We start from the raw sequence: 27,595 nt of genomic DNA, 5'->3' as shown, positions 1-27,595 counted from the left end.
CAACTTTCAAGAGTAAGTTGAAGCCAGACTGAGTTCCTTGATTTAAAAAAAAAAAATATGTATTAACCTCTCTAGGGGAGGTGGTACGAAATTGTCCCACACTATTCAACAGCCAGTGAGAAATCAGAGCGGCAAATTTAAAACCACAAAATGTCATAATTCAAAGTTCTCAAACATAGGACTATTTTACACCATTTTATAGATACACTTATCCTGAATCGAACCACGTTGTCCGATTTCCAAAAGGCTTTACAGCGAAAGCAAAACATTAGATTATGTTAGGAGAGTACATAGACACAAAAAAACCACACAGCCATTTCCAAGCAACTAGCATGCATCACAAATACCCAAAACACAGTTAAATGCAGCACTAACCTTTGATCTTCATCAGATGACACTCCTAGGACATTGTTATACAATACATGCATGTTTTGTTCAATCAAGTTCATATTTATATAAAAAAACAGCTTTTTACATTAGCATGTGATGTTCAGAACTAGCATACCCACCGAAAACGTCCGGTGAATTTACTAAATTACTCATGATAAACGTTGACAAAATACACAACAATTATTTTAAGAATTATAGATACAGAACTCCTTTATGCAATCGCTATTTCCGATATTAAAATAGCTTTACGGCGAAAGTATATTTTGCAATATTCTGAGTACATAGCTCAGCCATCACGGCTAGCTATTTTGACATCCGCCAACTTCGGGGTCACCTAAACTCAGAATTACTATTAGAAAAATTAATTACCTTTGCTGTTCTTCGTCAGAATGCACTCCCAGGACTTCTACTTCAACAACATGTTGTTTTGGTTCCAAATAATCCATAATTATATCCAAATAGCTCCGTTTTGTTCGTGCGTTCAGGTCACTATCCGAAGGGTAACGCGCGAGCGCATTTCGTGACAAAACATTTCCAAATATTCCATTACCGTACTTAGAAGCATGTCAAACGCTGTTTAAAATCAATTTTTATGCTACTTTTCTCTTAAAATAGCGACAATATTCCAACCGGGCAATGTATTCATTCAAAGACTGAAATAAAAAAAATTGAAGTCTCGTGAACGCGCATCTCCAGTCTCACTGTCCCCAGGCTGACCACTTACAAACTCTGCTCCTATACTTTGCCCAGAGACTGCAGACACCCCATTCCACTTTCTGGCGGCTTTAGCGAGCCAATGGAAGCCTTAAAGTGTCACGTTACAGCACAGATGCTGTAATGTCGATAGAGATGCAACAGAAGGACAACAAATTGTCAGACGGCACTTCCTGTATGGAATCTTCTCAGGTTTTGGCCTGCCATATTAGTTCTGTTATACTCACAGACACAATTCAAACAGTTTTAGAAACTTTAGTGTTTTCTATCCAAATCTACTAATTATATGCATATTCTAGTTTTTGGGCAGGAGTAGTAACCAGATTAAATTGGGTACGTTTTTTTATCCGGCCGTGAAAATACTGCCCCCTATACCACAACAGGTTAATACCACTTGCACGCCCCACAGTTTGGGAACCACTGCCTTACACGTTGCCCAAACCGGACGCGTCAAGTGCGTTGCAAAAAAATTTACACGTTATTCAATCATTGCACCCACACTGCTTGCGCGTGCCAACGAGCGTCTGCGTTGCCAGGCGCTAAAATAGAAGTTGCTTCTATTTGTGACGCAGAACGTGATGCAAGTCCTGCCTCTCCCATCTCCTCATTGGCTTTTAGAAGCATATACCCACGTGCCTTCTCCTCATTGGTTATACCCACGTGGGTGATTGAAAGATGAACTGAGGTCGGTTGTGGTAATACACCTTATTATGAAAGTTAGTTGCCATTGCCATATGAAGTCTAAAGAAGAAAAATCCTGGAAGGAGGAGAGATGACTAGAAATGATTCGGTTTAACGTTTTATGTGTGGATTAATTGTCGGAGTAGAGGACCTTGTGCATTTCAGGTAAAATAAAAACTCAATGTTTATATCTTAGGACAAATTAGTTAGCAACAGCAAGCTAAATAGGACAAATTAGCTAGCAATTGCAAGCTAGCTAGCTAAATTGCCATAAATGTTTAATGCTTTTCGAACGTCTGGTTTAAGCATAGTGTTAGAGAATAAATGTCATGTTTTGGCACCCAAGAATTTGCCAGGATTTTGTCAAGGCTTCACAGCTCAATTCTTAGAAACCTGTTGGAAAAGAGAGGAATGTATGAGAATATATGGATGCGCCTTGGATTGTTAATGTCTCATTCTTATTGTGACGTATGTGCATTCTTATTAGTGATAAACCTGCCCCAGGCATTCCTGTGTAGAGCTATGCTAGTCCCACTGTAGCTACTTTAGTTAGAATCTTATGTGCCTCAGAAGCACATTCTGTGCTCTTCAATGCTGCCGAAATTATATAAGATCAATCAAGGTGCCTCATTTGTATGTTTAAAGCCCATTGGAGAGTGTAGAGGAAGCTTGTGCACTATAAGGGTATATTTGGGCATATAGATTATTTATTTACACAATACCCAGGACCTTGTTCTTATTCTATCTCAGCAGTATTGTGTACATTTTATTATCCTTTGCTCTTGTACAGTGTTGAGTAATGTTATTTCAGTGAAGCTGCAAGAATGTTTGCGTTCTGTTGGTGAGAGGACAATGCTCTAGCCACGCGCCTGGGCTCAAGGCCTAGAAATGAACTCGGGCAGACAAGAGTCTCAACCATAGTGGGTGAACCGCAGGCTTTTCATGTGGTCCCATCCGCCATGCCAAACCCCAAGCCAGAGAAAGAGAAGTGATGACAGATTGTGTATCCAACATAATCTCTGTCTCTCTCTCTCTCAATTCAAGGGGCTGCTCTCTCTCGCGCTCTCGCTCGCTCTCTCTCAAAAGTAAAGATTAGGCCTGCATACAAGGCTCCCTATTGGCCAGAGGCAAGACAATTAGTCAACAACTCAACGGCAGGTAATGACCTCATTTTTGTAGGAATTTATTGGCTTGATAAGATTTTCATCCAAAGCATGGTTGAGTTCCCCAGTGCTTATTGTCCAACTGTAGATGTTTGTACATATGACTCACATTTGCTTGTTGAACAAGACTGACTGAATGAAGTTGGTAGCAACTAGTGGTGTGTTTTGTTACAGATATTGAGACCTATTTCCCTGAAAGCATGCGTCAGTGTCTTGTATAGGCTTTGTTGTAAGTATATTTTTCATACAGCATGATGTTTTCTTTTTTTTGTAGGCCTGTTATCAAAGTTATCCGGTTGGTTCGGGAAATGTAGGCCTAAGCTCCCTGTCTCACAAGTGTTGTGATACTCATGTAGCCTATCCTGTTAGGGTGAACGCTTCGAGTACCCAGCCATCGTAAAGCCCCCCCCCCCCCCCAAAAAAAACATTCCACGTCCAAGTCATAGCTCATTCCGGGGCTACAGATGTCCCCAACAAAATGAACACGCACCATAATATAATTCCTCTGTTGTTTATACAGCAAACAAGCCTCGGAGCCTAGTTGAGAAGACCTCAATATGTTTTGTGTGATAAAGCGTTTGCTGCTGTCTTCTTGTGGTTTGCCAAATTCTGCTTCTAATTACACACTGAGGTACTTGCAAGGAATGCGGGAGCACTGCTCGCAGTTGTGCCTCGTTCTGTTCTGACCCCGTGTGTGTGCACAGTGGTGCAGACTGATGCCGTTTATGAGCCATATGAAATGAGTTCGACTTTCCCTGTTCTTTTTTCCTCCTCCCCACAAACCGCCCAGCCGTCTTTATTGCTGTGATGGTACAGGGTTCCTAGGAATAGGCCTGTAGCCGAGAAACTAGTGATGGGAAAGAAAAATGTATAAATTACATATCGGGATTATTTGACGCTCTATATCGTATCGTTCTATCGCAATATTATTTTTGCGTTAGTTGGCTGTACCTGCACCAAAACGCCAGTATTTTCCTTCATAGTTTGTTCTCCATCTTTTTAAATAGGTAGCCCATTTGTTTTCAGCACTTTTATTTCCATGAATGATCATTTTCTCATGGCTCTCCTCTTGTCCCTCTGCAGCAGAGTAATACGTTTGGAACATCGAATCGCAACAAAATCACAGTATCGAATAGCAATACATATCGTATCAGCACCCAAGTATCGTGATAATATCGTGAGGTCCCTGGCAATTCCCAGCCCTATGTGAAACAGCTTACTTTGGGCCTTTTGGTTCCGATAAACACGTTTGGGTCATTTCACGTGGTGATATCTAGACTGAGCTGTTCTACTCACTCTCTAACAGTTCTTTGGATGGCGAGTAAGCATGGGTGGCAAATGTTTAGGTCTAGATTGTTGTGCCTCCGAGTCGAATGCAATTGTTTTACTGTAATCTTTGAATTTGGCACTATTCACTTTGGTGAATTTAAGCTGATGAGTCTTTTTTTTGGCATGCATCATCTACCTATAAGTGAGTCAACCGTTTGTTATTGTCGTTAAGTTTCAACAAGCCTTGATGATTCATAGTGTGTTATGTGGACAAGAGAACTGGAAAATAAGTTAATTTAAGTGAGAGCATTTTGCAATTGCCCAGTGTACTTCTGGGAAACTGGATTTAGAGTTTCTCCTTTGGCTTCATGACTGTGGAATTCGAAGGGAATTTGCCTCAGTTGAGTGTGAATTGCTTTTCTGATTGTGTTTTTGCTCTATAACCAGTGGCTATTTCGCACCAGAGTTCGCCAACTGCTGTGGTTAAAAAGCAGTGTTTGGTTCGGCCATTTCAGATTGGTGCCACAAACCCCCTTCAAAATGCTCCTGTATAGATAGCTAAGATTGAACATTGTACTGACATATTGCACCGTCTTCCTGGGGAAATGATTGTTTTTGCTAAGTCGCTCCATTTCAGGCAGTCAGTACTGAACAAGATGTTCTGTTTGAAGATGTGCTAGAACAGATGGTTTTGTCTTTTGTTCCTGAAGTAGGGTAAAGCTGTTTGGCTGGCTCTAATGATCCACTGTTCTTTTTCTATTGACTAGGAAGCAGCAGGCCTCTCTCTCTAGCATCTCTCTCTAGTGAGGCCTGGGCTTAGTTTACTTGGCTTTTACGGTGTCCCAATTTTACAGTGTCTTTTTTTTTAAGACCACCAATGATTATCAGCACTAACTTTAATTATTATAGTTGTTTTTTTAGCTTTTGGTTATGTCATACTGTCGTGAATTAGCCTGCTCAAAGCGCTGGTGCCAGCCCCACTGTACACGGGCCAGAAAAACTGGTAACAGTAAAATTATATTGCCCACATAATGTAAAGGGGGAGATCAGCGGTTGTAACGTGCACCTCAAAGGCCCAGTGTCTGGAGCGGCGTTTTGAGTGCATACTTCCTTTTGTTGCTCCTGACATCTGCTATTGCCATTAGCCTTAATATCCCCATGGAACCCTGTAAATTCAGCTCCTGAATGTTGATGAGGGTCCATTGCTGAGGCAGCGGGGTTTTAAGTATTCAACCCGTCGTGCAGCAACACGAACAGGACATTGGCATCGAGCTCCATTTCCAGTCTCACACTGATCCCGGGGTGTGTGTGTTTCTGCCGTTAGTGTTTATGTACATCGTGTGTGTGTGTGTGTGTGTGTGTGTGTGTGTGTGTGTGTGTGAATGAGGGGTTGAATAGGGCTTTGTCTGGGGGAGTGGGGCGACGTCGTATGCTCCCACATTTCCCGTCGCCTAGCGACAGTAATGCACAGATTGGCAAGAACATCTGCCGTGGTCGGCGCTGCCAAATTTGTGTTGTATAGTAAACACTGCTCCTCTCTCTCGTTCACCCTCTCTCACTCCCTCGCTCCAGCGGGAAGGGGAAGAGGAGCTCTCCTTCCTGCTGTTCTTTTGGCCTGTTTTCTTTTGGAAGGAGCACTGTTTTCTTTCTCTTTTCTCTCCATTCACACACACCACCGGGGTAGTCTCCTTGATGACCTTTCACTCCTCTGCCAAGGCAAGGATACGCCACCCTTGTCAAGCGGCCAATTGTAATATTCCAGGAAATGCAGAGATGAGGCCTCTATGCCTGTGGGGATTGTTGCTAGGGATGAGCATTTAAAATGTTGTGGCTGTTTGAATACTAACATTTTGTTTGAGTACTCAAATTTAAATACATATTTTTAGAGCACAAGTCCCACACTGGAAAAAAAAAATGGCACATTTATCTATACTGGGAAATAAATGTAAATGCAATAATTTCAAGATTTTACTGAGTTACAGTTCATATAAGGAAATAGTCAAATTGAAATAAATGTCACTAATCTATGGATTTCACATGACTGGGCAGGGGCACAGCTGTGGGTGGGCCTGGGAGGGCATAGGCCCACCCATTTGGGAAGCAGGCCCAGCCAATCAGAGTAGTTTTTTTCTCACTAAAGGACTTTATTACAGACCAAAATACTCAGTTTCATCAGCTGTCCGGGTGGCTGGTATCAGAAGATTCCGCAGGTGGAGAATTCGGATGTGGCGGTCCTGGGCTGGTGTGGTTACACTTGGTCTGCGGTTTTTAGTCCGGTTCGACGTAATGCCAAATTCTCTAAAACGATGTTGGAGGTGGCTTATGGTAGAGAAATGAACATTCAATTCTCTGGCAACAGCTCTGGTGGACATTCCTGCAATTGCACGCATTCCTGCAATTGCACGCTCCCTCAAAACCTGAGACATCTGTGGTGTTGTGTGACAAAACTGCACATTTTAGTGGCCTTTTATTGTCCCCCAGCACAAGGTGCACCTGTGTAATGATCATGATGTTCAGCTTCTTGATATGCTACACGTGTCAGGTGGATGGATTATCTTGGCAAAGGAGAAATAGGGATGTAACAATTTTGTGCACAAAATATGAGAGAAATTAGCTTTTTGTGCATATGGAACATTTCAGTAATCTTTTATTTCAGCTCATGAAACATGGGACCACTTTACATGTTGCCTGTATATTTTGTTCAGTATATGCCAACAGATCGCAACAGTGCCAAATTTATCATAAATATTGCAGATAACAATTCCTAATTGTTAAATTGCCATATATTCAGTCAATAAAAAAGCAAGTGCCGTTTTAAGGTAAATTTTATTGAAACCGTAAAATCAACTGGTTGTATAACCATGATAGAATATAATCTTCAAAAAGGTAGCAACGCAGACAGAAAGGGTAACCCAGACACGTCACAAGGGCAACAAAGCTGAAGCATCCTTTTAGAATGTTTTCTCACCACCAAATAAGTCTAGTTGCGGGTAGTGGGAGAGGATGGAACTAGTTCACACTGCGCCGACATTCTGCTAATTTTCTCATCGATGAGATCTTATCTCAATACATTTTTCTGTTTCCCAAAACTAAAATCTGTTACGAACACAGACGCTTTGCCAGAGTTTTAAAAAATTCTGTTTAGATCGAGTGCAAGGACAAATTGAGTTTTTGCACACGCACACTTCAGAGTAGGCGTTCCCAAATGGAAATATGCAAATACATGCTACAACACACCAATAGGATATTGTGAGCTCATGCTTGGCTTTACCCACCTCCTTGCTTGTTCTGTCCACTATGCTTCATTTTCTCCCACTGTAAACGACACAGATTAACTATCATGGGTTAGTTATAAATATATTTGGCAGTAACCTCAGCAGTGGCATTTGCTTGTTGAAGTCTTTGGCTGTGCAATAGCATAGCCTTGTTTTATTAATTTAGCAGACAAGACACTCATTTTCTGAGCCCTTATCACAGTCAAGATACACCTATTTTATAGTTTAAAACAAGTAATATAACAGAATAAAATGGAACAGAATAGTTTTCCAAATGAAAAAAGTTACCAGTGAGAAGTGATGAGCATCTCGTGCCTGGAACTGTTATTCTCAGTGACCTTTTGAATTGGGCCACAATTTGGCGAGTTGAAAGAAAAATAAATCTGGGTCACAAACCATAGTCTCAGTCTTTTCGATTATATAGATATTCGATTTTGTTTATTCTCCCTGTTTTTTGGAATTTTCTAAATTGATGAACAATTCCACGTTGAATACTGCATGGGGATTAATTACGACCATGACATCTGTTTGGTGAGTAGACCTAGACATAATGATTCTGATGAAAATACGCTCTTTGTCTTTATCAAACTAATGTTTTTGCATGTCTATGTTTAGGGGGGGTTATAGCCTATGCCAACCGATTCTAAAAGACACTAGCAGTTCGCAAAGTAGCTTAAGCGGAAAATAGACCGGACGCAATTAATCCAAAACTGCAGCTCATTGTTGTAACACACATTTCCCTACTTTAGTCAACCAGTCCATTTTGAATTTGTGATAAGTGTCGTCATTTGGCAAGGAATGTAGCTTCTGTATCCCATCAGGTATGTTTTTATAGGCATTTATTTCTGTAGGCCTAACGGTAGCTTGTGTGCGCAATCAGCACACGCGCGTGTGTGTGGAGGAAACGGTCGGAACACAGTGAAGTGAATGCGATACAGGGACAGGGAATTTAGGGAGACGAACTGTGATGCTTGGTTTCTTTTTTGTTGTGCCCCTCAAATGCACATGTACAAACAGAAAACTGGAGTCCAAGCAAATTTAATGTTGTTTTCAAGACAATTTCACTTGCCCGTTCAGGCAGCCTCAAAGCACAATCCACCAAATAGTTTTACAGTATTTGGTGAAAAAAATATGATTGCTGGTTAAAGATCAAGCTTTGATGTCTGTTTGAGTCCTCGATTATTCATGCACATCCCTAATTGTTGCTATGGACTGCTAATGCCACTGGCTGTTAAACATTCGAGCTGAGTGAAGATTTGTCATCAATGGTCTCAAAAGGTTGGTAAAATGGCTTTTGGGTGCTGAAAAGGGTAGCTTTTACCACTCAAGCTCATTTGGTTTGCAACAGGTTTTTAATGTGTTCTTCTTACAGCAAGTATTTCTTCTATCAATGAAAAACTGTTCAGTTTTCACTGGGTGAAAATGGCCAATATCAAGGTGTATCTTTAATTTATATTTCTGGATATCTGACATTTTGTTAGATCTAAGGAGTAAGGATATAAGGATGTTCCAGATACTCATGTCCTTCATATTTTATATACGGAACTAGGATATGCTCTATAATGGGACAGGGATATATCTGGGGTGAGATGCGCATGCACCTGCTTACATATGTGTAGAAATTTCTAACATGCATATCAAGATCCTGATATGGACCTCAGTCAAGTGCATATGCAGTGTATGTGCTGAGAAAATATACTGTGTAGGCTGAGTGTCAGTATTTGTCATCATATAGAGGAAATAAGCTGTCCACATACTAATGATTCAATATATCCGGAGGGAATCCAAAAATGATTAGTGCATGAAAGAAAATAGGGATTTCATATTTGTCAAATTTGTTTAGCATGTGGTAAAAACTCAAATGCATCAAATCATCCTGTGCAATATCAAAAACGTAATGTAAAGATATCCCCTGATTCTGGACCCTTTTCTCCTGGTGTTTCCTTGTCAAAGAAAAATGCAGCTCTGTGTTTCTGTACCGACGAGGTTATCTGAAAGACCTCATTCTCTGCTACCCAGAAAGTATCAGAGGTCAAAGGTCTGTCCCTTCACTTCCCCCGGCCATGCTCTTTGATGATCACAGCCGTGGCTTTATATGATGATGATGATAACCCTCCCTCTGAGGTGCGTTGATGCTGCTTTGTGTGCTGGCAAACGCTGCACTTGCCTTCAGTCTGTTGCAGCCTACTGTGTACGCTCTCTCTTTCCCTCTCTCCCCTAAACTACTCTACTTCTCTCGTTACCTCTTTCGGCACGTACTCCGCTTTCATGATCAGAAAATGTCAACCCTCTGCCCCGTTATCAAAATAAGGCGTGAGTAACGTCTCGAGTGCTGTTTTGACAAAAGAGGAAATTGAGACAAGTTTCTGTGCACCGCAGGGTGGTGGCGGCGCCGTGCCGGGAGCCATGTCTTCATCAAACACGCCCACCACCGCCACAGAAATCACTGCTACTGTACCACACTATGTGAGACGGGAGAAGCCCCTGCCTCGGTTGGAGTGCTTCAGTAGCAAACTTTTCTTTAACAACAAACCCATTGACACACAGTGGTCGAGTGGTTTTACAGGTCATCTGTGATTTTTGATCGGTCCTGATCTTTGTATTATATCTGAATCCTGACTTGCATATTTGGTTGTATTTAAAGGGAGAGCATCTTTTTGAGTGTTTATGTCTAGATGTGGAACTTCGGAGAAGGTTGTACCAAACACAGCAATTTGTTTTGATATAAAAAAGGACTAAAATAACCAGGAATTCAGCCAAAAGTGAGTTGTGTATCAATGTAATCAAAATATGAAATTATTATTTTAAAATTCTCTTTTTGGGTTTAGTTGTCAATATATGTTTGTCTCCCCCCCCGACCATCCTCTCCGACAAAAATAAGCCCGCAGCTGAATCTAGTGGCCTACCCCGTTATAGGGTGCGTTTAACCGTCCAGTTACGGGGTGCGTTTAACCGTCCAGTTACGGGGTGCGTTTAACCCTCCAGTTACGGGGTGCGTTTAACCCTCCAGTTACGGGGTGAGTTTAACCCTCCAGTTACGGGGTGAGTTTAACCCTCCAGTTACGGGGTGCGTTTAACCCTCCAGTTACGGGGTGCGTTTAACCCTCCAGTTACGGGGTGCGTTTAACCCTCCAGTTACGGGGTGCGTTTAACCGTCAGTTACGGGGTGCGTTTAACCGTCAGTTACGGGGTGCGTTTAACCGTCAGTTACGGGGTGCGTTTAACCGTCAGTTACGGGGTGCGTTTAACCCTCCAGTTACGGGGTGCGTTTAACCCTCCAGTTACGGGGTGCGTTTAACCCTCCAGTTACGGGGTGCGTTTAACCGTCCCGTTACGGGGTGCGTTTAACCGTCCAGTTACGGGGTGCGTTTAACCGTCCAGTTACGGGGTGCGTTTAACCGTCCAGTTACGGGGTGCGTTTAACCGTCAGTTACGGGGTGCGTTTAACCGTCAGTTACGGGGTGCGTTTAACCCTCCAGTTACGGGGTGCGTTTAACCCTCCAGTTACGGGGTGCGTTTAACCGTCCGTTACGGGGTGCGTTTAACCGTCCCGTTACGGGGTGCGTTTAACCGTCCCGTTACGGGGTGCGTTTAACCGTCCCGTTACGGGGTGCGTTTAACCCTCCAGTTACGGGGTGCGTTTAACCCTCCAGTTACGGGGTGCGTTTAACCCTCCAGTTACGGGGTGCGTTTAACCCTCCCGTTACGGGGTGCGTTTAACCCTCCCGTTACGGGGTGCGTTTAACCCTCCCGTTACGGGGTGCGTTTAACCCTCCAGTTACGGGGTGCGTTTAACCCTCCAGTTACGGGGTGCGTTTAACCCTCCCGTTACGGGGTGCGTTTAACCCTCCAGTTACGGGGTGCGTTTAACCCTCCAGTTACGGGGTGCGTTTAACCTGGGCTAACAGTGCCACTATGATACTTGACCAAACTAACGCACCTCGTCTTTCTGTCTCTGTGACAGGACCAAGCCATGGAGAGGTGGACACACAGGAGTGCTTGTTCTATAACATCAACTATGAGATCGAGAAGACCAACCAGAGCGGGGTAGAGCGCTGCGAGGGTGAGAAGGACAAGCGGTCGCACTGCTACGCCTCATGGCGAAACAACTCGGGTACCATAGAGCTGGTGAAGAAGGGCTGCTGGCTGGATGACTTCAACTGCTATGACAGGTAGAATCTCCTACCGTTGTGTCTGTCAACTATTTAATACATCTGTATTGTACATTCGATAAACTCTGCCTTCCTCCGGCTAAAATATTAGGGTCCTTGTATTCACAAAGAGTTTCTCGGGATGGGAGTGCTGATCTAGCATCAGGTCTCCCCTGCCCATATAACAGTATTCATTAAGTTCTAAAGGCGGCAACTGATCCTATATCAGCAGTCCTACTCTGAGACGCTTAATCAAAACAGGCCCTGGTGTGGAGCTGAGGTAGAATCTGTGTCCCCCTCTATGGTTGGTATCAAATGTTTTCATTTTCCCAGTGTGATCAAAGGCTCAACAAATGTTAGAGTATGATAATGACTGTTAATCTAACCATCAGATATCACCATATATAAAACATTAACACACAGTTGGATTTGTCACTCACACATTACTGCATTGACTTCACAGCTGGCGTGTGTGTGCAAACTCACACAAGGTTGTCTCTTACGTTTGCTCGCATTACCGTCATTTTTTGTTTTCATTTCATTTATCGGAAGATTTATTGGACTCTATATTAAATGTCTCTCCGTCAAACTGGAATATTCAATTATCCCGCGCCTGGCGGGTCCCGTAGGTGCTCGATAACGTCTCGGGGGAAGTCAGGCGGAGTGGTGCGTTTAGATTTTTCTACCACTTGCCTTCTGCCTTTGCAATCTATTTCCGGCCCTGCTCCCGAGACCAAGAGAAATCATTGAATAAATGGATCCGGATAAGAAGCTTGAATACAGTCACTTCTCCCCAGATACACATTAGAGAGGAGCAAAGTGCCCTAAGCTTTGACTAGGACCAATCCACTGCATTGTTTACGGCGCGAGACAAATGTTGTGTGGATGTGTACACGGTTTGAATGATCAACTCTAAAATGTTTCTGCAGGATATTTGTATAATAGCTGAAAAACGTTTTGTAGTGTTGAATGAGAACAGCAAAGGTACCAATGCATTAAGGGCTTTTTGTTTTGAGGTATTTAACCAGACGTTTTCTAAAAGCTCAGTTCTAAAGCTGTGTTAGCCTTTATTATAGTGGGACGCTATCTATGAAACGATTCCCCGATCCCTCATGTGGAAGTGGGCCAGTAACAATGACTGATCTTGAAACGCAACGGCAGCAATCCGAGGTTGCTTAAAACTAGAGGTCACCACTTCTTAAAATAGCAGACGAGTAGAGTCTCCGGTGCATGTTTGAAATACCAAACACTGAAGTGTGTTGAGTGACGGCTTAAGTCTGAAAGATTTTTTTTAAACGCTCACGACTGTTGTAGATTAGACTTATGTAAAGGGATGTTACTTTGCCGACACCAGTGAGGTGGTCCGACCTGCTCTGAATTAATTGTGTACATAATACCTTGCGGGATCAAAGATCCAGGTTCCTCGAATGCATTGATATAAATGCATTGAAATAGTAAAGCATTTAAGTTTATCCTGGAGGCCACAGTTATCTCAGTGTGATCCCGCTTCTCTAGACATACAATGAGGTCTTCAAATGTCAATCTTAAAATTCGCATCATGATCACAAGCATGTTTCTTGTTTGAGTTCATATCGGGAGAGCTTGAGGAGACTCACAAGGCTAAGCAGCCCTTAATCCCGGCCTCCTTTCAGTGTTGTCAGGGGCGACTGGCTGGCCTCGCCATTGGCTCTGGCTCTCTGAGGAGAGAGGACACTGCCCAATGACCCGCCAGGCCGCCACATTGCTGACATGGCCCGACGCTGCCGATGTGCCTGGCGCCAGCAGAATCATGGCGACACCGCCAGTCCTCTCCCTCCTTCCAGTCCTGTCCTCCACAGAGGTCAATAAGTCGTTTCGCTGTGGGCCCCGCATCAGAGACCAAGGCCAATAGTGTTGCATGGCGAGGGAAGGGAACGGAGGGGGATGGTTAGCTAAGGGTTAGTTAGGTGTCTGAGCAGGTCATATTGGCTCTAGTTCTGTCTCCGGGGTCATGTTCAGTAGGGCACACTGTAGCAACACTTTTTAAAACATCTGGTAACGGAAAATCTAAGAACAGTTTCTTATTGGACAGTTTCAGGTATAACCTTCCTGTTTCACTGCTTTTCATGGCATTCTGAACACGACCCGTCATAGGGTATAACCACATTCCCTCTGAACTACTGAAGTCAATAGAAAGCGGAGGCGCTCCCTTTGCCACCCTAGACCAAAACATTTCCCCTTTGACGGTCACTTAAATGTTATCTCCCGTTCTTTCTCTCAGGCAAGAGTGTGTGGCGACAGAGGAGAATCCTCAGGTGTTCTTCTGTTGCTGCGAGGGGAACTTCTGCAACGAGAGGTTCACTCACCTGCCTGATGTCAACGGACCAAGTGAGTGTAGGACTCGACCTCTTTGTTTTACACCCATAGAAAGTAGATGGGGCCGCCGTCACAGAGCACGAAAGGAAAAGTCTGTGCTACTAATTACATTTCTATGGTTAGGCTACACCTCGATTGCAATGTTCTACACAAATTCTGCTCCGGCCTGTGCAGATCATAAGATCCATATGATTGGGTTCCTGAGACGTTAAAACACCTCAAGGCATTGTTAAGATCTGATCGTCTTTTGCAGACCTGAGTATAATTTGTGTTTCTGGAATGCACCCCTGATCACTCCCATGCTCCTCTGTCTGGGGTCAGATGTCAAGGGCTAGTCGAATGTAGACGTTATATTGACCCATATCTCAATTAGCTTGTCGTCATTTTGGAATATTTGATTTTCCCAATCACTGTTCGCGCCACTTGTTTCCCGAGCCAATATCACCTGCTTTGCTGTGATGTCTTGGTATGTTAACTTGGTATTCTAACCCTGCCTGGTGTGATGTGAAACCCAGTAAGTTGATATTATATTTCACATCCGTGCTTTAAACCAAGTTGGAAGCTCCGCGGGCCTCACCCAGGGTTAAGTATTGACTTTGTTCCCCAAAAGGTCCTCACAGTGGGGTATTGTACGATCTTAAACACGATGGACAGAAATGTGCAAGAGGCCACACGAGTATTGAATTACACTACATGTTTGCAGACTGAAGCTCCAAAAGTTAGGGGCAATTCTGCCCAGGAGAATAGCACCTCTTTTATATTTTACAGCTCCCTTTCCTCTCCAGATTTTCTTGAGCACACAGACATCCAGACAGGCAGCAAACTTATTTGTGTGTGTTAAAGCCAAAGCTTGGCTTAGAAGGGTGGAAAAAACTATAGTGTGTGCCTAACTATTCCTATATCTCTGCCAGCTTCCCCTCTCCTCTTTCTACCCTCCCTCAATCTACCTCTCTCCCTATCCTTCCCTCCTTTCCACTACTCCCTCCTTGTTTCCCCCCCTTTTCCCGTTCTCTTCTCTGCCCTTCTTCCTCCCTCTCTCTTTACCTATTCTCTTTTCATTTTCTCTCACCCCTCCCTCCATCTTTTCTCTCTCTCTCTTTTTCTCGCCCCCCCCCCCTGCCCCTCGATGGCCGCTGAGTAACACTGTGTTCTGTCCCTCTCTCTACCGCCAGTGATCAAGTCGCCTCCCCCCATGCCCACACTACTCAATGTGCTGGTCTACTCACTGCTGCCCATCACCATGCTCTCCATGGCCCTGCTGCTGGCCTTCTGGATGTACCGCCACCGCAAGCCGCCCTATGGCCATGTGGACATCAATGAGGTCGGCCAATTCCCCTCCCTAGCTACGCATCTTTCACTTTTGCTTCCCATCACTCTTCTGTTTTCATCTTTGAATGACTGAATTTATTTGACATGTTTAAAGTGCATGTAGACTTCCCTCAGCTGAGTGGAACAATACACACACAAAACAAATAATTGAGGATTAAAATCAAAGTAAAGTTATTGTGGTTGTCCTGTCTGTCGGTATTGTTGAATCTCTTTGTCTGTAGAGCTGTTTACTTATCTTCTGTGGTGCTACCTCTTTCCAGTTTGTGGTTTCTCACTCCTGTATTCTCTCGCTCTTGCCGTTTTCATTCCTTGTTTTTCGGAGGCCATCTTGTTAGTAGCCCCTAAGCTGCCAAGTAGGCCACACAGGACCTCTGTTAACAACTAGCTCCATCTAGAGGTAGTCGGGTGCCACTGGTGTGATATAGGTCCTACCTATAGGACCATTGTTAGTTTACTACTGTCAGTTGTCAGTATCTGTACATCTACTTTACACAAGCCATTGTGCATAAAGGCTTATCTGTTTTTCTTCAACTGTTTTGAAACGGAGTATTAGAATTCATAATTTACATTGATATAAAAGCTCCAGTTATTATATAAATTGTAAGTATTTTGTGAGTGGCAATCAATCCTCATAACCTTGTTGAGTATAATGACCCAGTGTTTACCTGTACTGACCTCTTGATCTACCAGGATCCCGGCCTAGTTCTCCCTCCCTCCCCCCTGGTGGGTCTCAAACCCCTGCAGTTGCTGGAGATTAAGGCCAGGGGGCGCTTCGGCTGTGTGTGGAAGGCCCAGATGATGAACGAATACGTGGCTGTCAAGGTCTTCCCCATTCAGGTAAGTTGCTGAAAAGTTGATTCAACTGTCTGTGTCCTCTGAAGCCTTGGTGTAACAACACCTCTTTGTTTGTGTGTCATCCCACAGGATAAACAGTCGTGGACGAACGAGCGGGATGTGTTCCTAACACCGGGGATGAAGCACGAGAACCTGCTGCGCTACATCGCCGCCGAGAAGCGCGGGACCAACCTGGAGATGGAGCTGTGGCTCATCTCTGAGTTCCACGAGAGGGTGAGGAGCGAGACTGGGGTGGAGGAAGAGGTGTTAAGGTGTGGGGAGGTTAGGTTTGGGGGAGGAAGTATAAAACCAGCTGTAAGTCTGGGACATTAGTTTATATCAGTTAGCCTTCACAAGGTCCCGCCACTGAGCTTTAGCAATGTTCTCTAGGCTTTCGTATCAGGCTTGCTACAGAGATCCACTATTTATTTATTGGCACTGAGGAAGCTGCGTTTTGTTGCTCTGAGAGCTATTGCCTTTTAATTTTCCTTGCTGTTTAATTTTCAGTAGCGTGAAAGTTGTTTCCTACAATTTAATAACACCCAATTTGACTGACCACAGTGGGTTGGCTGGCATGTATCGGACAATAAACAATATGAATGATGTCAACCCTGTCTCTGCAGTTTGGTACACTTTTATTTTTCCCAGTTCAATCATTGACAAGCTATTTAGTGTGCTCTAGGGATGTCTTACTGTAGCTAGTTGTTAACAGCGCCACTTCTTTTTCACTCTTTTTCTCTTGTTCTGTGTATGCGTGCGGCGTGTGTGTCTCTCTCTGTCTATGCTCCAGGGCTCCCTGACGGACTATCTGAAAGGGAATGCAATCAGCTGGACTGAGCTGTGTCACATCGCTGAGACCATGGCCTGCGGGCTGGCCTACCTGCACGAAGACGTGCCTCGCTACAAAGGAGAGGGACCCAAACCGGCCATTGCTCACAGGTAAGGCACACGAGTTCAGCACTTAGGTGTGTGTTTAGAGCTGAGCGATTAACAGAAATGTAGATTAAAAAAATAAATAAAAATGTAATTAACAACTAATTGAGAGATGTCGGTTCAATTATTTGAATTTGATTTATTTTGCTACTTTTCTGTGAGCTCAATGCAGACATTGCAATTTCTCTAGAGATAAATTAGATCCAGCCTGAACTGTGCGATGTAGAAGGGAGTTGTAGTTTCCAACAGGCCGATATTCTACATAGTGTAGCGCATAAATGTGGTAATTAACTACAATGACCATAATCCATTGCGCATATACTTGTCCGGTCTGTTTCTTTTACGACTGCTGCTGAAGAGTGAAGAATGCGAGATTATGAGGTGATATAGAGAGCAGCTGTTGCTTCGCGAGGCATCTCTATCTGAAAATACATGATCCAGGTGATTGATAGTTGGTGTTCCGCTGTCATAAAAAAAAGTATGCCTTAATTACGTTGAAGAACTACAAAATGGGTATTTTGTCAGGCAGCATAGACAGCAGCTCTATAGAGATGAGATGACTTGGAATGAAATAGTCAAGTAAAACAAATGTAATATGCACAACTGAAATATTTTATTCAAGTAATGTGAATAAATGATGGTTAATAAGGGATGAGCAGTAATGAGCAGTCACTACCATCATGGGACTTTCATTAATTGTTTTATTCTGCGTTGTTACAGCATTCAACCCACATAATGCATTGTGCATTTCATGTTAAACAAATAATTGAAACCGAAATCGAAAACTTGATTTATTTTTTAAAGAATCAAAACGAAACCGAACTCAAAAATCTGTGTGTGTAAAAGAGGGAGAGAAACATTAGACTTGGCCTGGTTCAAGCAGATTTTTGTTTTCTCAATGACCTATCTGGCTAAGTAAAGTTGAGGTTAATCCTATAGCGTATTGATGTTTATGCTGAATCTTTGTTCTGTCTGCTATCCCCTGTGTCTTCATTCTGCAATCTGGAGGCATCTAACCCTGAGGGAGTCTGTTGTTATTATTGCACTCAAATCTCTGGACTGCAATTTTATTTTTCTGCAGGACATCAAAATTGTTTCCAGTTTATTCCATTGGGAATACACTTCAATTCAGTTATAATCAAACCGAGCCATAAATCTAGACGGGACCGTTCTCGGTGGGCTTTATTTGTGTGTAGTTCAGGATAAGTTCAGGCTTGACAAAGGGCAAACTGATCCCAAGTCAGGGGGGAAACTCTCAGGCCAATCACCGTGTTAATTGATTGGCTAAAAAAGAAAACTGTCGATGAACCCCCGTCCTCTCTTCCTTCTCCCCTCCAGGGACTTCAAGAGTAAGAACGTGATGCTGCGGACCGACCTGACGGCCATCATCGGGGACTTTGGGCTGGCGGTGCGGTTCGAGCCGGGCAAGCCCCCAGGGGACACTCACGGCCAGGTGAGTGGGCTACCATCAGTCTGGTTGCGTCCCAAGGGTTAGCTGCTTTTGACTAGTGTACAGGAATTAGGGAGCCATTTAAGCCGTGAAAATGTGTCATACTAACTATGAACAAGGAACATCATGGAGACACTGTTTTAAAGTTAGCTCCACATACTCACACGACAAGGAAGTGTGTTTGTATGTCCACTTGTTTGTTTCTTTGTGTGTGTAGTGGACCTTGTCTGACAGTGTCTTGTCCGTCTATCTCTGTCGTCCAGGTGGGTACCAGGCGCTATATGGCGCCGGAGGTCCTGGAAGGTGCCATCAACTTCCAGCGGGACGCCTTTCTCAGGATAGATATGTACGCCATGGGCCTGGTGCTGTGGGAGCTGGTGTCGCGCTGCAAGGCGGCCGACGGTGAGTCATATACACGCAAACACACACACAGGATCCTACTCTGCGATTTATCAGCAACCATACCACATTGGAATCAGGATGAGACCTTTTAATGCTGTGTAATAGACAAATGAGAACGCATAGCTTATGGGTAACGATGTAGCATAGCCTATAAGGCGTTCTGTGCTAAGACACGTTGCTGTTGTGTTGATTGGTCAGGCCCAGTGGATGAGTACATGCTGCCGTTTGAGGAGGAGATCGGCCAGCACCCGTCCCTGGAGGACTTACAGGAGGTGGTGGTCCACAAAAAGATGAGACCGGTCTTCAAGGACTGCTGGCTCAAACACGCTGTGAGTATCCCAGCTCTGTCTCCAACGCAGAGAGTCAATGCTGGGATGTACAGTACTTAAAGCAGTACAGTTTGATTCACATTTCCCACAATATGTCACCCAGGCATGACTTGAGTGCGTAAAATGTTGCTTTTTTTCACACATACACCCCCCCCCCAACCCAAAGAGACAAAAACATAACCACCAAACATTCAGACAAATTTTAAAAATATAAGTCCTCACATTTCCAAAAATAAAAATGCATAAGTATAATATGTAGTCGCAGATAATGCAGAATACGCTTAGACTATAGCCAATATTCACCTAAAAAATAAAGAATATACAGATTTATAATTCCAATGCTTCTACAATATCACTGGTTTGCAAAAACTCTGGTGCCTTCTTTTTTACTATATAAGTACATTTTTCAAGAACTAGGCTTGACGTTAATTATTTTAACCAATGACCAAGTAATGGGGAACTGACATAGTGGAGAGAAATTGAACATCTAGCTTGTAATAGACAGAGGTCAACCATTTCCTTCTCCTATGTAAAGAGATATTCCCTCTGTAAAGATTTAGGATGCAAAGTTTAGGGATTAGTGGTATTGGGGTAGAAGTAATCTCAGAGATATATTGCAGTACTGAGCTCAAAGATTTGTATCTCAGCACATTCCCACAGGCAATGATACAAGGTGCCTAAATGTGTGTTACATTTAACACACAGGTCTGGGATATTAGGGCCAATTTTGTGGAGTTTAACATGGGTGTGATATATGTTCTCATTATCCAATTGTATTGCAACAATCTCAGGCAGGTGTTTGTCTGTATCTGAGCTCTAGAGCATATCATACCCTAGTCCTCTGCTGAAATATCTTCCTGCAAATCTTGTATCCACTGAAGTCTCTTACTATCAGAGTTGTCTTTGTGAGTAGCTACCATTTTCCCATATAATGATGTCATCTGACCTCTCCCATAACACATATTAACAGAGAGCGTTTCTAAAGTGGTCAAAGGAGGTTGAAGGGCAGATTGGAAAAAATAAAGCTTCTCAATGTCAGTATTTGAACAAATGCTTTTGTGTTAAGTTAAATCTTACCTTTAGTTCTTCAAACAACATGAGCCCTTTTTCATTGTATAAATTCATTACTTTAACAATATATTTTCTTGCCCATTCTTTAAGGTGTGAAATTGTCATTGCACCAAATTGTTGTAAAACTGGATAATACAGGGGATTCGCCCAGATATTTCTGTACTTCGTGCCATATAGTTAGGGTGTTTGTTAAAAAGGGATAAGTAGTATTCTTCGTTAGCTTCTTAAAGAGAGCAGAGTACAAATATCCATCCAAAGTTTAAGCCTTTTATGGACAGCATTTCAGTCTGCAGCCAGGGTAAGTATATTGCAGTATACATTGCAGCCCTAAGTTGTGTAGCCCAGTAATACCACTGTAGGTTTGGAAGTTGCAACCCCCCTCTGTCATAGGTCAAATAAAGGAGAGAAAGTCTAAGCCTTGGTTTTCTGTTGCTCCAGATACAATTTGGAAGTATCTTTCTGAACTTTGGGAGAGAAAAAAAAGGTGGTGGAGCCAGAAGAATTGATTGAAATAGATAAAACATTTGGGCAGGATATTCATCTTAATAATATTTATTCTACCAATAATAGATCTAGGCAATGATGTCCATCTGTTGATGGGTTCTGTTGCACTTGTTACCATGGGTTCATCATTTGTTGAACTCAAGGAGCTTATTTCTGGTGTGATTTTAATACCAAGATACGTGAAACCTTGTTCTGCATTCACCAAAGGATGCTGTACAACTGGATGTAGTCTCTCTTGCTTGTTGAGGAAAAGGATAGAAGATTTGGTTTTATTAACTTTCAACCCAGAAAACTGCCCAAAGTTAGAAATTAAATTGGAGAGGTGTTACGGGAATTAAGTTATCAATGTTCTTAAACCGAACTTCAATTAAACTACTCAGTCTGCCCCCCCAGAGGGTGTAAGATTCTGGTTGAATGAAGCAGACGGAGAGCCAGCCTACAATTGGTCAGAATGTTTATTTACGAGAGCTCTAAAATCCATACAATGCACACAGCCTTTTATACTACACATTTCGTCATACAAATGAACTTACATCAGTAGAGAACTCCACCCTGCTTTAGGCGGCTGTATTTTTCCACAGTACCCAGACCACCTGTCTCTATCTTTTGCCAGCCTAGCCGTTTTCGTGCAGTTATTCCCCTCCCTAACTTAGGGAGGCCCATTTTCCTGTTCCTCTCACAAGGTCGTCTTATCAACTCTGCCCTGTTCATTTTGAAATAGTAACAGTGTCTTACTCACACACAGTATTGGAATATAGTTTTTAACCCATTTATTATAGCCTTATAATTTTGAATACATTTGAACAGGTTATATGGTTTCTGAGTGAAAGAATTTAGTCAAACCTTTAATCATATAATTTCCATTACAAGAGGGAAGAGAATTCTTTAGATCTGTTAGGAATAAGAGGGTATTATCGGCCTACATGGCCACTCGATGTTCAAAATCCGATTTTATAATTCCACTAATTGACGAGTAGGACCTTACTGCAATGGCAAAGGGTTCAAAGCTAAAGGAAATAATCATGGACTGGCTGGACATCCTTGTCTCGTGCCCTGAAAAAACTTAAGGTTGTGAGATCAAGTTGTTAGTGTCAACTTCTGCAGTGGGGTCTGTATATCATATCTTAATCCATTTACAGAAGTAGTTCCCAAACCCAAGTCTCTTAGGCACTTCAAATAAATAAGACCACTCAACTCTATCGAATGCCTTCTCTGCATCAAGGTATGGCAGTATCAGGGGACTGCACTATGTTTAGTACTCTCCTCACATTGTGAAAACCTTGATGGTTTTTCACAAAGCCATTTTGGTCTTTTTGTATTATATGGGAGCACTCTATCCAATCTCCTGGCTAAAGCTTTAGAAATCATTTTTGAGTCGGAGTTCAGAAGAGAAATTGGTCTAACTTTCACGTTTGCCTTTTCTTTTTTGGTGCAAGTCCGCGGATAGGTCAGGGAAGAACATGATCTCTTGGTCCCCGTACATCACCTTGCCCATACATAGCCCTGGCTTTCTGCATCACTTGGAGTTTGTCTTGAAAGTTGAGAAACTTCATGATAAGGACTATGAGAGGGGTGGTTTCTCGGGCCTGTAGGAGCCGGAAGCAATGGGCTCTTTCAATGCGCAGGGGGTCCGTAAAGTTGTCTGGCCCCAATGCCTCGGTAAGACATCTCTCTCTCTTGCAACTACGTCACATTTTTCCACTTTTTTGGGTAGATTAACCAGTCTCAAATTAGACCTCCTGTGGTGGTTCTCGAGCGAGCTTAGTTTTGAAGTAAGGTCCGCCACCTGTTTATACAACTTTACGGTCATTGTTTTGAAAGGGACGACAGTAACTTCCACCATGCTAATGCATTCCTCTGATTCGTCCAAGCGCGTGAAGTAGTCTTGATGGTCACGTTTAACCTCGCTAATCCCTGTTAGGACACCTTCAAGTTTGATGAAAGTCTGACCTCATGGCAGAGATTGCTTCCAAAACCCCTTGGTTCTGGTTTAGGTCGTCTACATCGTTGGTTGTCGGACTCGTGGTGTGAGGAGCTTGCAGGGCTAACTGGGTTAGTAGAGCTGGCTGAATTAGCAGGGCTAACTGGTCTAACCTGGACCACGTAGTCTATGCGATATATTCTTCTTGTTTTAGGAGGACTATGTTTAAGTCGATTCATAATGGATGTAGATACGCCTGACATTGTCCAAGAAAATTGCTGCTTGTTACGAGGAGTTAAAATAAGAGATTAAAAGAAGTTTAGCCGAAATTGGCAGGAAAGCACTAAAAACATGTCCGCTCAGTTCAACGACATAACTACGCGCCCCCCCCCCCCCCCCCCCCCCCCCCCCCCGTTAATACACATTTAATACATCTAACAAACACTGAATAAGATGTTTATACATGTAATAAACACTTAAATAACACTAAATAAGCAGATTGGTTTTGCTAAGTGCTGAGCTCCTGTCCTAACTGATGTGTCTCCCAGGGCCTGGAGTCGATGTGTGAGACGATAGAGGAGTGCTGGGACCATGACGCGGAGGCGCGCCTCTCTGCTGGCTGCGTGGAGGAGCGCATCTCGCAGATCCGCCGGCTGACCAGCCCCCCTACCTCGGACTGCCTGGTCTCCATGGTGACCTCTGTCACCAACGTGGACTTGCCACCCAAAGAGTCCAGTATCTGAGTCTCAACCCGACCACCACCAACCCTCCCAACGCAGAGCGACAAGCAAGCATACAAAACAACCACCCTCGTCTTCTTCTTCTTAAGCCTCAGCGGATCTCAGAAAAAAAACATGAATGCAGCTGCTATTTTATCCTGACATTTTTTTTTCTATTAATTATTATTATTATTTTTATTTTATTTCCGATCGGATCACTATTACCAGCACACTTCTATACTGTTGTTTTTTTTTATCAATAAAGGACAAAAAAAAGCGAAATGGACATCTCAAAAGCGCATTCAGGTGCCGACTTATGAATGCTGACAAGGTGCAGGTACCTCAGATGTTTTCAGCTCTCAGTAGTTTCTTTGGGTTTACTTTATTCCTCTTTTTCTGTCTTCTGGACAGGATTGCCTGTGACAGAACCAACCAACTCACCCACCAACCAAGCAACCATCTACCACGTTGGAAAATACAACAATGCTGCAAAAACCTTGTAGGAACATTGAGACTGTTACACACAACTAACCTTCCTCAAGGGATTTTAGTTTTCCGAAAACGGTTCCTTTCCGACAGCGTGTCCCATACAAACCTTCGGAACTAACGGGTGTCTCTAGAACACAGGGAAAAGTGGAGAACAACTGAACTCATTTAGGTTTTTTTCTGTGTTCAGACTGGTGACTATGGATGGGGTTGGCTACAGCATTCTTATGAGTGCATGTTGAAAAGTTCAAAAGGAAATGGCTTACATTCAGAGATTGGACATCACATCATCTGGATAGTGCGTTTGGTATGGAAGTACTTCTCAGGTAACCAGTCTCAAGGGGCAGGAGATGTTGATTTGAGGTGATATCGCAACGCGTCCCGTAAAGTAGGGCGAGAGCCACAACCGCCGCCCTTGAGTGGTTGGAGGGGGCAAACTTTAGTGGGAGGGGCTTTTCTGACTTGGTTCAGAGCCTTTTTATCTGAGATCAAAATGGAGTCTAAACACGGAACGTGCTCAAACAACTACAAAAAACACAATCGGTGCAAGACCCTGGTGAAGATATGTATGCATTTTGGGTGTGTGTGTGTTTGCGTGTGACTACTTGTGCAGTGAGTGTGACTGACTGAGTGTGTGTGTGTGTGTAGCGGAGAGGGATGGAGATTAAGACCATGAAAAAAGTTTCAGCCGTAAACATCTGAAGATAAGTTAAATGTATTTTTGTTCCGTTTTTTTCTTCTCCTTTATTTCAGTCAGTATATTGGACATTGGGAGCTAAGGACCTAGACTCTTCTCCACAGAGGCCCATTCTAGGCCTCAGTAAAAGCCTATATCCTTCACTAGTGTTGAGCGGGAGGGAATACAGTTGAATCATCACTGCCTGGTCCCTTTGTTATTTACCTCTTTCGCACAGGGACCAAACTTAGTTTGGACCGGGTAGGTCCTGCATCGTAGAACCGTTTTCGACAGGGCACCGAGCGTAACAAGCGGTTTAAACTTAACTTCGTTACGATTAGTTACACGTTCTCGTTCATTAGAAGGAAAAAAAGAAACTGAAAACGAACATGGAACTTTTTTTGTCTTAAGTGGCACGCAAGAAACCACATTTCCGTATGCCATAATGTAACAGTGAATGTCCACAATGCTGCTGTTTCAACTCAAAGATGAATATATTTCTGTGTTCCTTTTTTTCTGTGCATTACACGTGCAACTCTCAGTAGTAAAGGAAACATGCATAAAACAGCAAAAGTCATGTCTACCAACGTACAAGGCTTCCGAGGTGAACAATAAAATCTAGTAGAGATAAAACATAAAACGAAACGCAAAAAAACAAAAAAACATTAATGAACCACAGACCACCTCAAACCAGAAATACCTCAGATTTTTCTACGTGTATGAGTTCTGTTATATATTTTGTTAGTTGTGTTGACTTGTATTAAGTATATTTTAATGTGAGTTTTTTTGGCTTTTATGATTAGGGAGTTTTGGAAAAATAGTGCTACTGCAACATGTTGTATAAATGAAAGAAAATAGTGTAAATAGCTGTATACAGTTGTAGAATTCTACCAATATATGGCACCTAGGCATTATTCATGATTTGTGCTGGCTCCCCCCCCCCCCCCCCCCCCAACTAGTTTTTTCCTCTCCGTTACCTAAAGGGACATTGAACCTTGTATTTGGTTTTCTTCCCAAAAAATGAATATCCACCCACCACCACCGTGTCTCACCTGTAATATTTTTGCATAGCCCATGATATACCTTGGGTTTGTCATTGCTTTTAAAATGTATTTTAATGACTTATCCCATTCCTCTATAAAAAAGAAAGCATTTATACAGAAAAGACTAATTGAGAACTAAGAGATACCATTGAATTTCCTTATACAAAGCAACGCATCTCCAAATTAGTTTCTCTCTCGATTTATAGCGTTCTAACTTTTTAAAGCATAGTCATATTTTTATGAAATTGTTCTCAATTGATGATTGATTTGATAGCGCCTTCAAGGGGGGGGGGGGGTAGTAGTGTCCCTGGATTCTCATCCCTTCATCTTCTTTCCTCACACATTGACTGACAAGAGACACCGTGGCGGTGGCTTCAGCACCTTAAAAACACTACATCCTACAGACGAGAGCTTTAAGTTATTATTCACGGTGTCATACGTTCTTTTAAGGTTCTACATCGTTTAGCAGCGTTCCACATGTGTGTAAGTGGAACCATGTGCGCCGTCTTTCAGGGTGTTTTAGGGATACCCATGGAGAAGTGAGAGCATTGAGACACTCATGACTTCAATCTCTTGTCATCATGAACCCCAGTGATTGATGTGGGCCTGCAGATCGCTGCGATCCAGCTGCTTTGAGTAGGAAAAGCACAGCTAGCTTTATTTGGGCTTTTGGGCTTAGGAAACTTTAACATGTATTTAGGTCTGTAAAGAGGCTACATTTCAAGGAGCCCCACTTTCTCTGTAATATTTGCCAAGAGGGCAAGAAAATAATTTCTCATTCTGCCAAGGTAGCACACGCTTGTTTAGCACTTTAGTTTCTCTGGATTGACTCCCCACCATTTTATCATTAACCAGGATGGAGGTATTCTTGCTTTGATTTCAATGCCCTGTTAGCAAATCAGGGTTATGTTTGTGTCAAATGATCAGGTTAGTGTTTGATGTCTATCTTTTCAGGAAGCTTATTGTAACACAATATGGTTTACAGTATTTCTGCTATAAATGTAATGGGATCAAGAAATTGCAAGTTTGGATATAAATGTAGCAAGCAATATCTACAGCAATAGTCCTACATAATGTTTCTGGTATGACAGAATAACCTCATAGGTACTGCAATAGCCCTTGAGCTAGCGACCAACCAAAACATCTTGTTCAAGATGCGCTTTGTTGTCAAGAGGAAGGTTGGTGGGTTTGCTGATCCCAAGTCATGGTCATAATGCTTGTTGAGTTATGATAGGTTTACCTTCCGTTATCGACCTTTGACCATGAAAAACATGTAGCCAAATTCCTTGCACCTAAGTCTGAAAGAAGGGGAACCAAAGTCTTTCTTTTTTCTATATTTGAGAGAGTTGTAATGTGTAGACAAAATCTTTCTGTCCTATGATACTTTGATTTGAGACGCTAGACAAAATAATCTGACGTTATTTCCTTGCTTTGACATTTTTGCCACCTTTTCCAGAGTTAAGTGGATTCATTTGATGGGGAGGGAGTGTCAGTGCAGGAAGTAAGGTCTACAAAGTGAGTTGTTAGACTTCCAAATTGAAAGCTCTGAAGTTTCTTTCCTAATAGTGGCCCGTTGCACTCTCAGCATTACATATGCCGTGCGGTCTTAAAGGTTTAATTCTTTCAATTTTTGGGGGGGGGGTCACTGTTATGATGAATTATGCAATACCAATCGGTGGTTTTAAAGTTTTAGCCACAATGGGAAAGGCAAGTATTACTCTGGTCTTTCATCATTGTCTGGGTTTTTACTCTGGTGCCATTTTAATGATTCTACCGTCACTCTAGTTTAGTCTTTTATCTGAGAGCAGAGGGATGTGAGCTGGACTTAACACATCTTTCCAAATGAATATTTTAGCTTTAGTGCATTGGACATATGTTAAAATCAGTGATCTATTATTAC

At 42.8% G+C, this 27,595-nt stretch overlaps 1 protein-coding gene across 1 annotated transcript in view; it reads left to right on the top strand.

The window, feature by feature from the left end:
* The window catches only part of LOC115195559 (activin receptor type-2B), a 60,607-nt gene extending 35,300 nt beyond the window's left edge, over nucleotides 1-25,307 (top strand). Inside the window, exons 2-11 of the mRNA XM_029755534.1 lie at nucleotides 11,457-11,664; nucleotides 13,904-14,010; nucleotides 15,171-15,319; nucleotides 16,018-16,164; nucleotides 16,252-16,395; nucleotides 16,952-17,100; nucleotides 18,433-18,547; nucleotides 18,808-18,946; nucleotides 19,145-19,275; nucleotides 23,320-25,307. Coding sequence (XP_029611394.1) covers nucleotides 11,457-11,664; nucleotides 13,904-14,010; nucleotides 15,171-15,319; nucleotides 16,018-16,164; nucleotides 16,252-16,395; nucleotides 16,952-17,100; nucleotides 18,433-18,547; nucleotides 18,808-18,946; nucleotides 19,145-19,275; nucleotides 23,320-23,514 — 1,484 coding nt within the window. The 3' untranslated portion in view covers nucleotides 23,515-25,307. The remainder of the gene's footprint in view (nucleotides 1-11,456; nucleotides 11,665-13,903; nucleotides 14,011-15,170; nucleotides 15,320-16,017; nucleotides 16,165-16,251; nucleotides 16,396-16,951; nucleotides 17,101-18,432; nucleotides 18,548-18,807; nucleotides 18,947-19,144; nucleotides 19,276-23,319) is intronic.
* Nucleotides 25,308-27,595: the final 2,288 nt, after the last annotated feature.

This window comes from Salmo trutta, chromosome 6 (genome assembly GCF_901001165.1).
Source record: "Salmo trutta chromosome 6, fSalTru1.1, whole genome shotgun sequence".
In the NCBI taxonomy this organism is placed as follows: domain Eukaryota; kingdom Metazoa; phylum Chordata; class Actinopteri; order Salmoniformes; family Salmonidae; genus Salmo; species Salmo trutta.
Note: the sequence above shows the minus strand (reverse complement) of the source record. Positions and strands in the feature narration are given on the sequence as shown.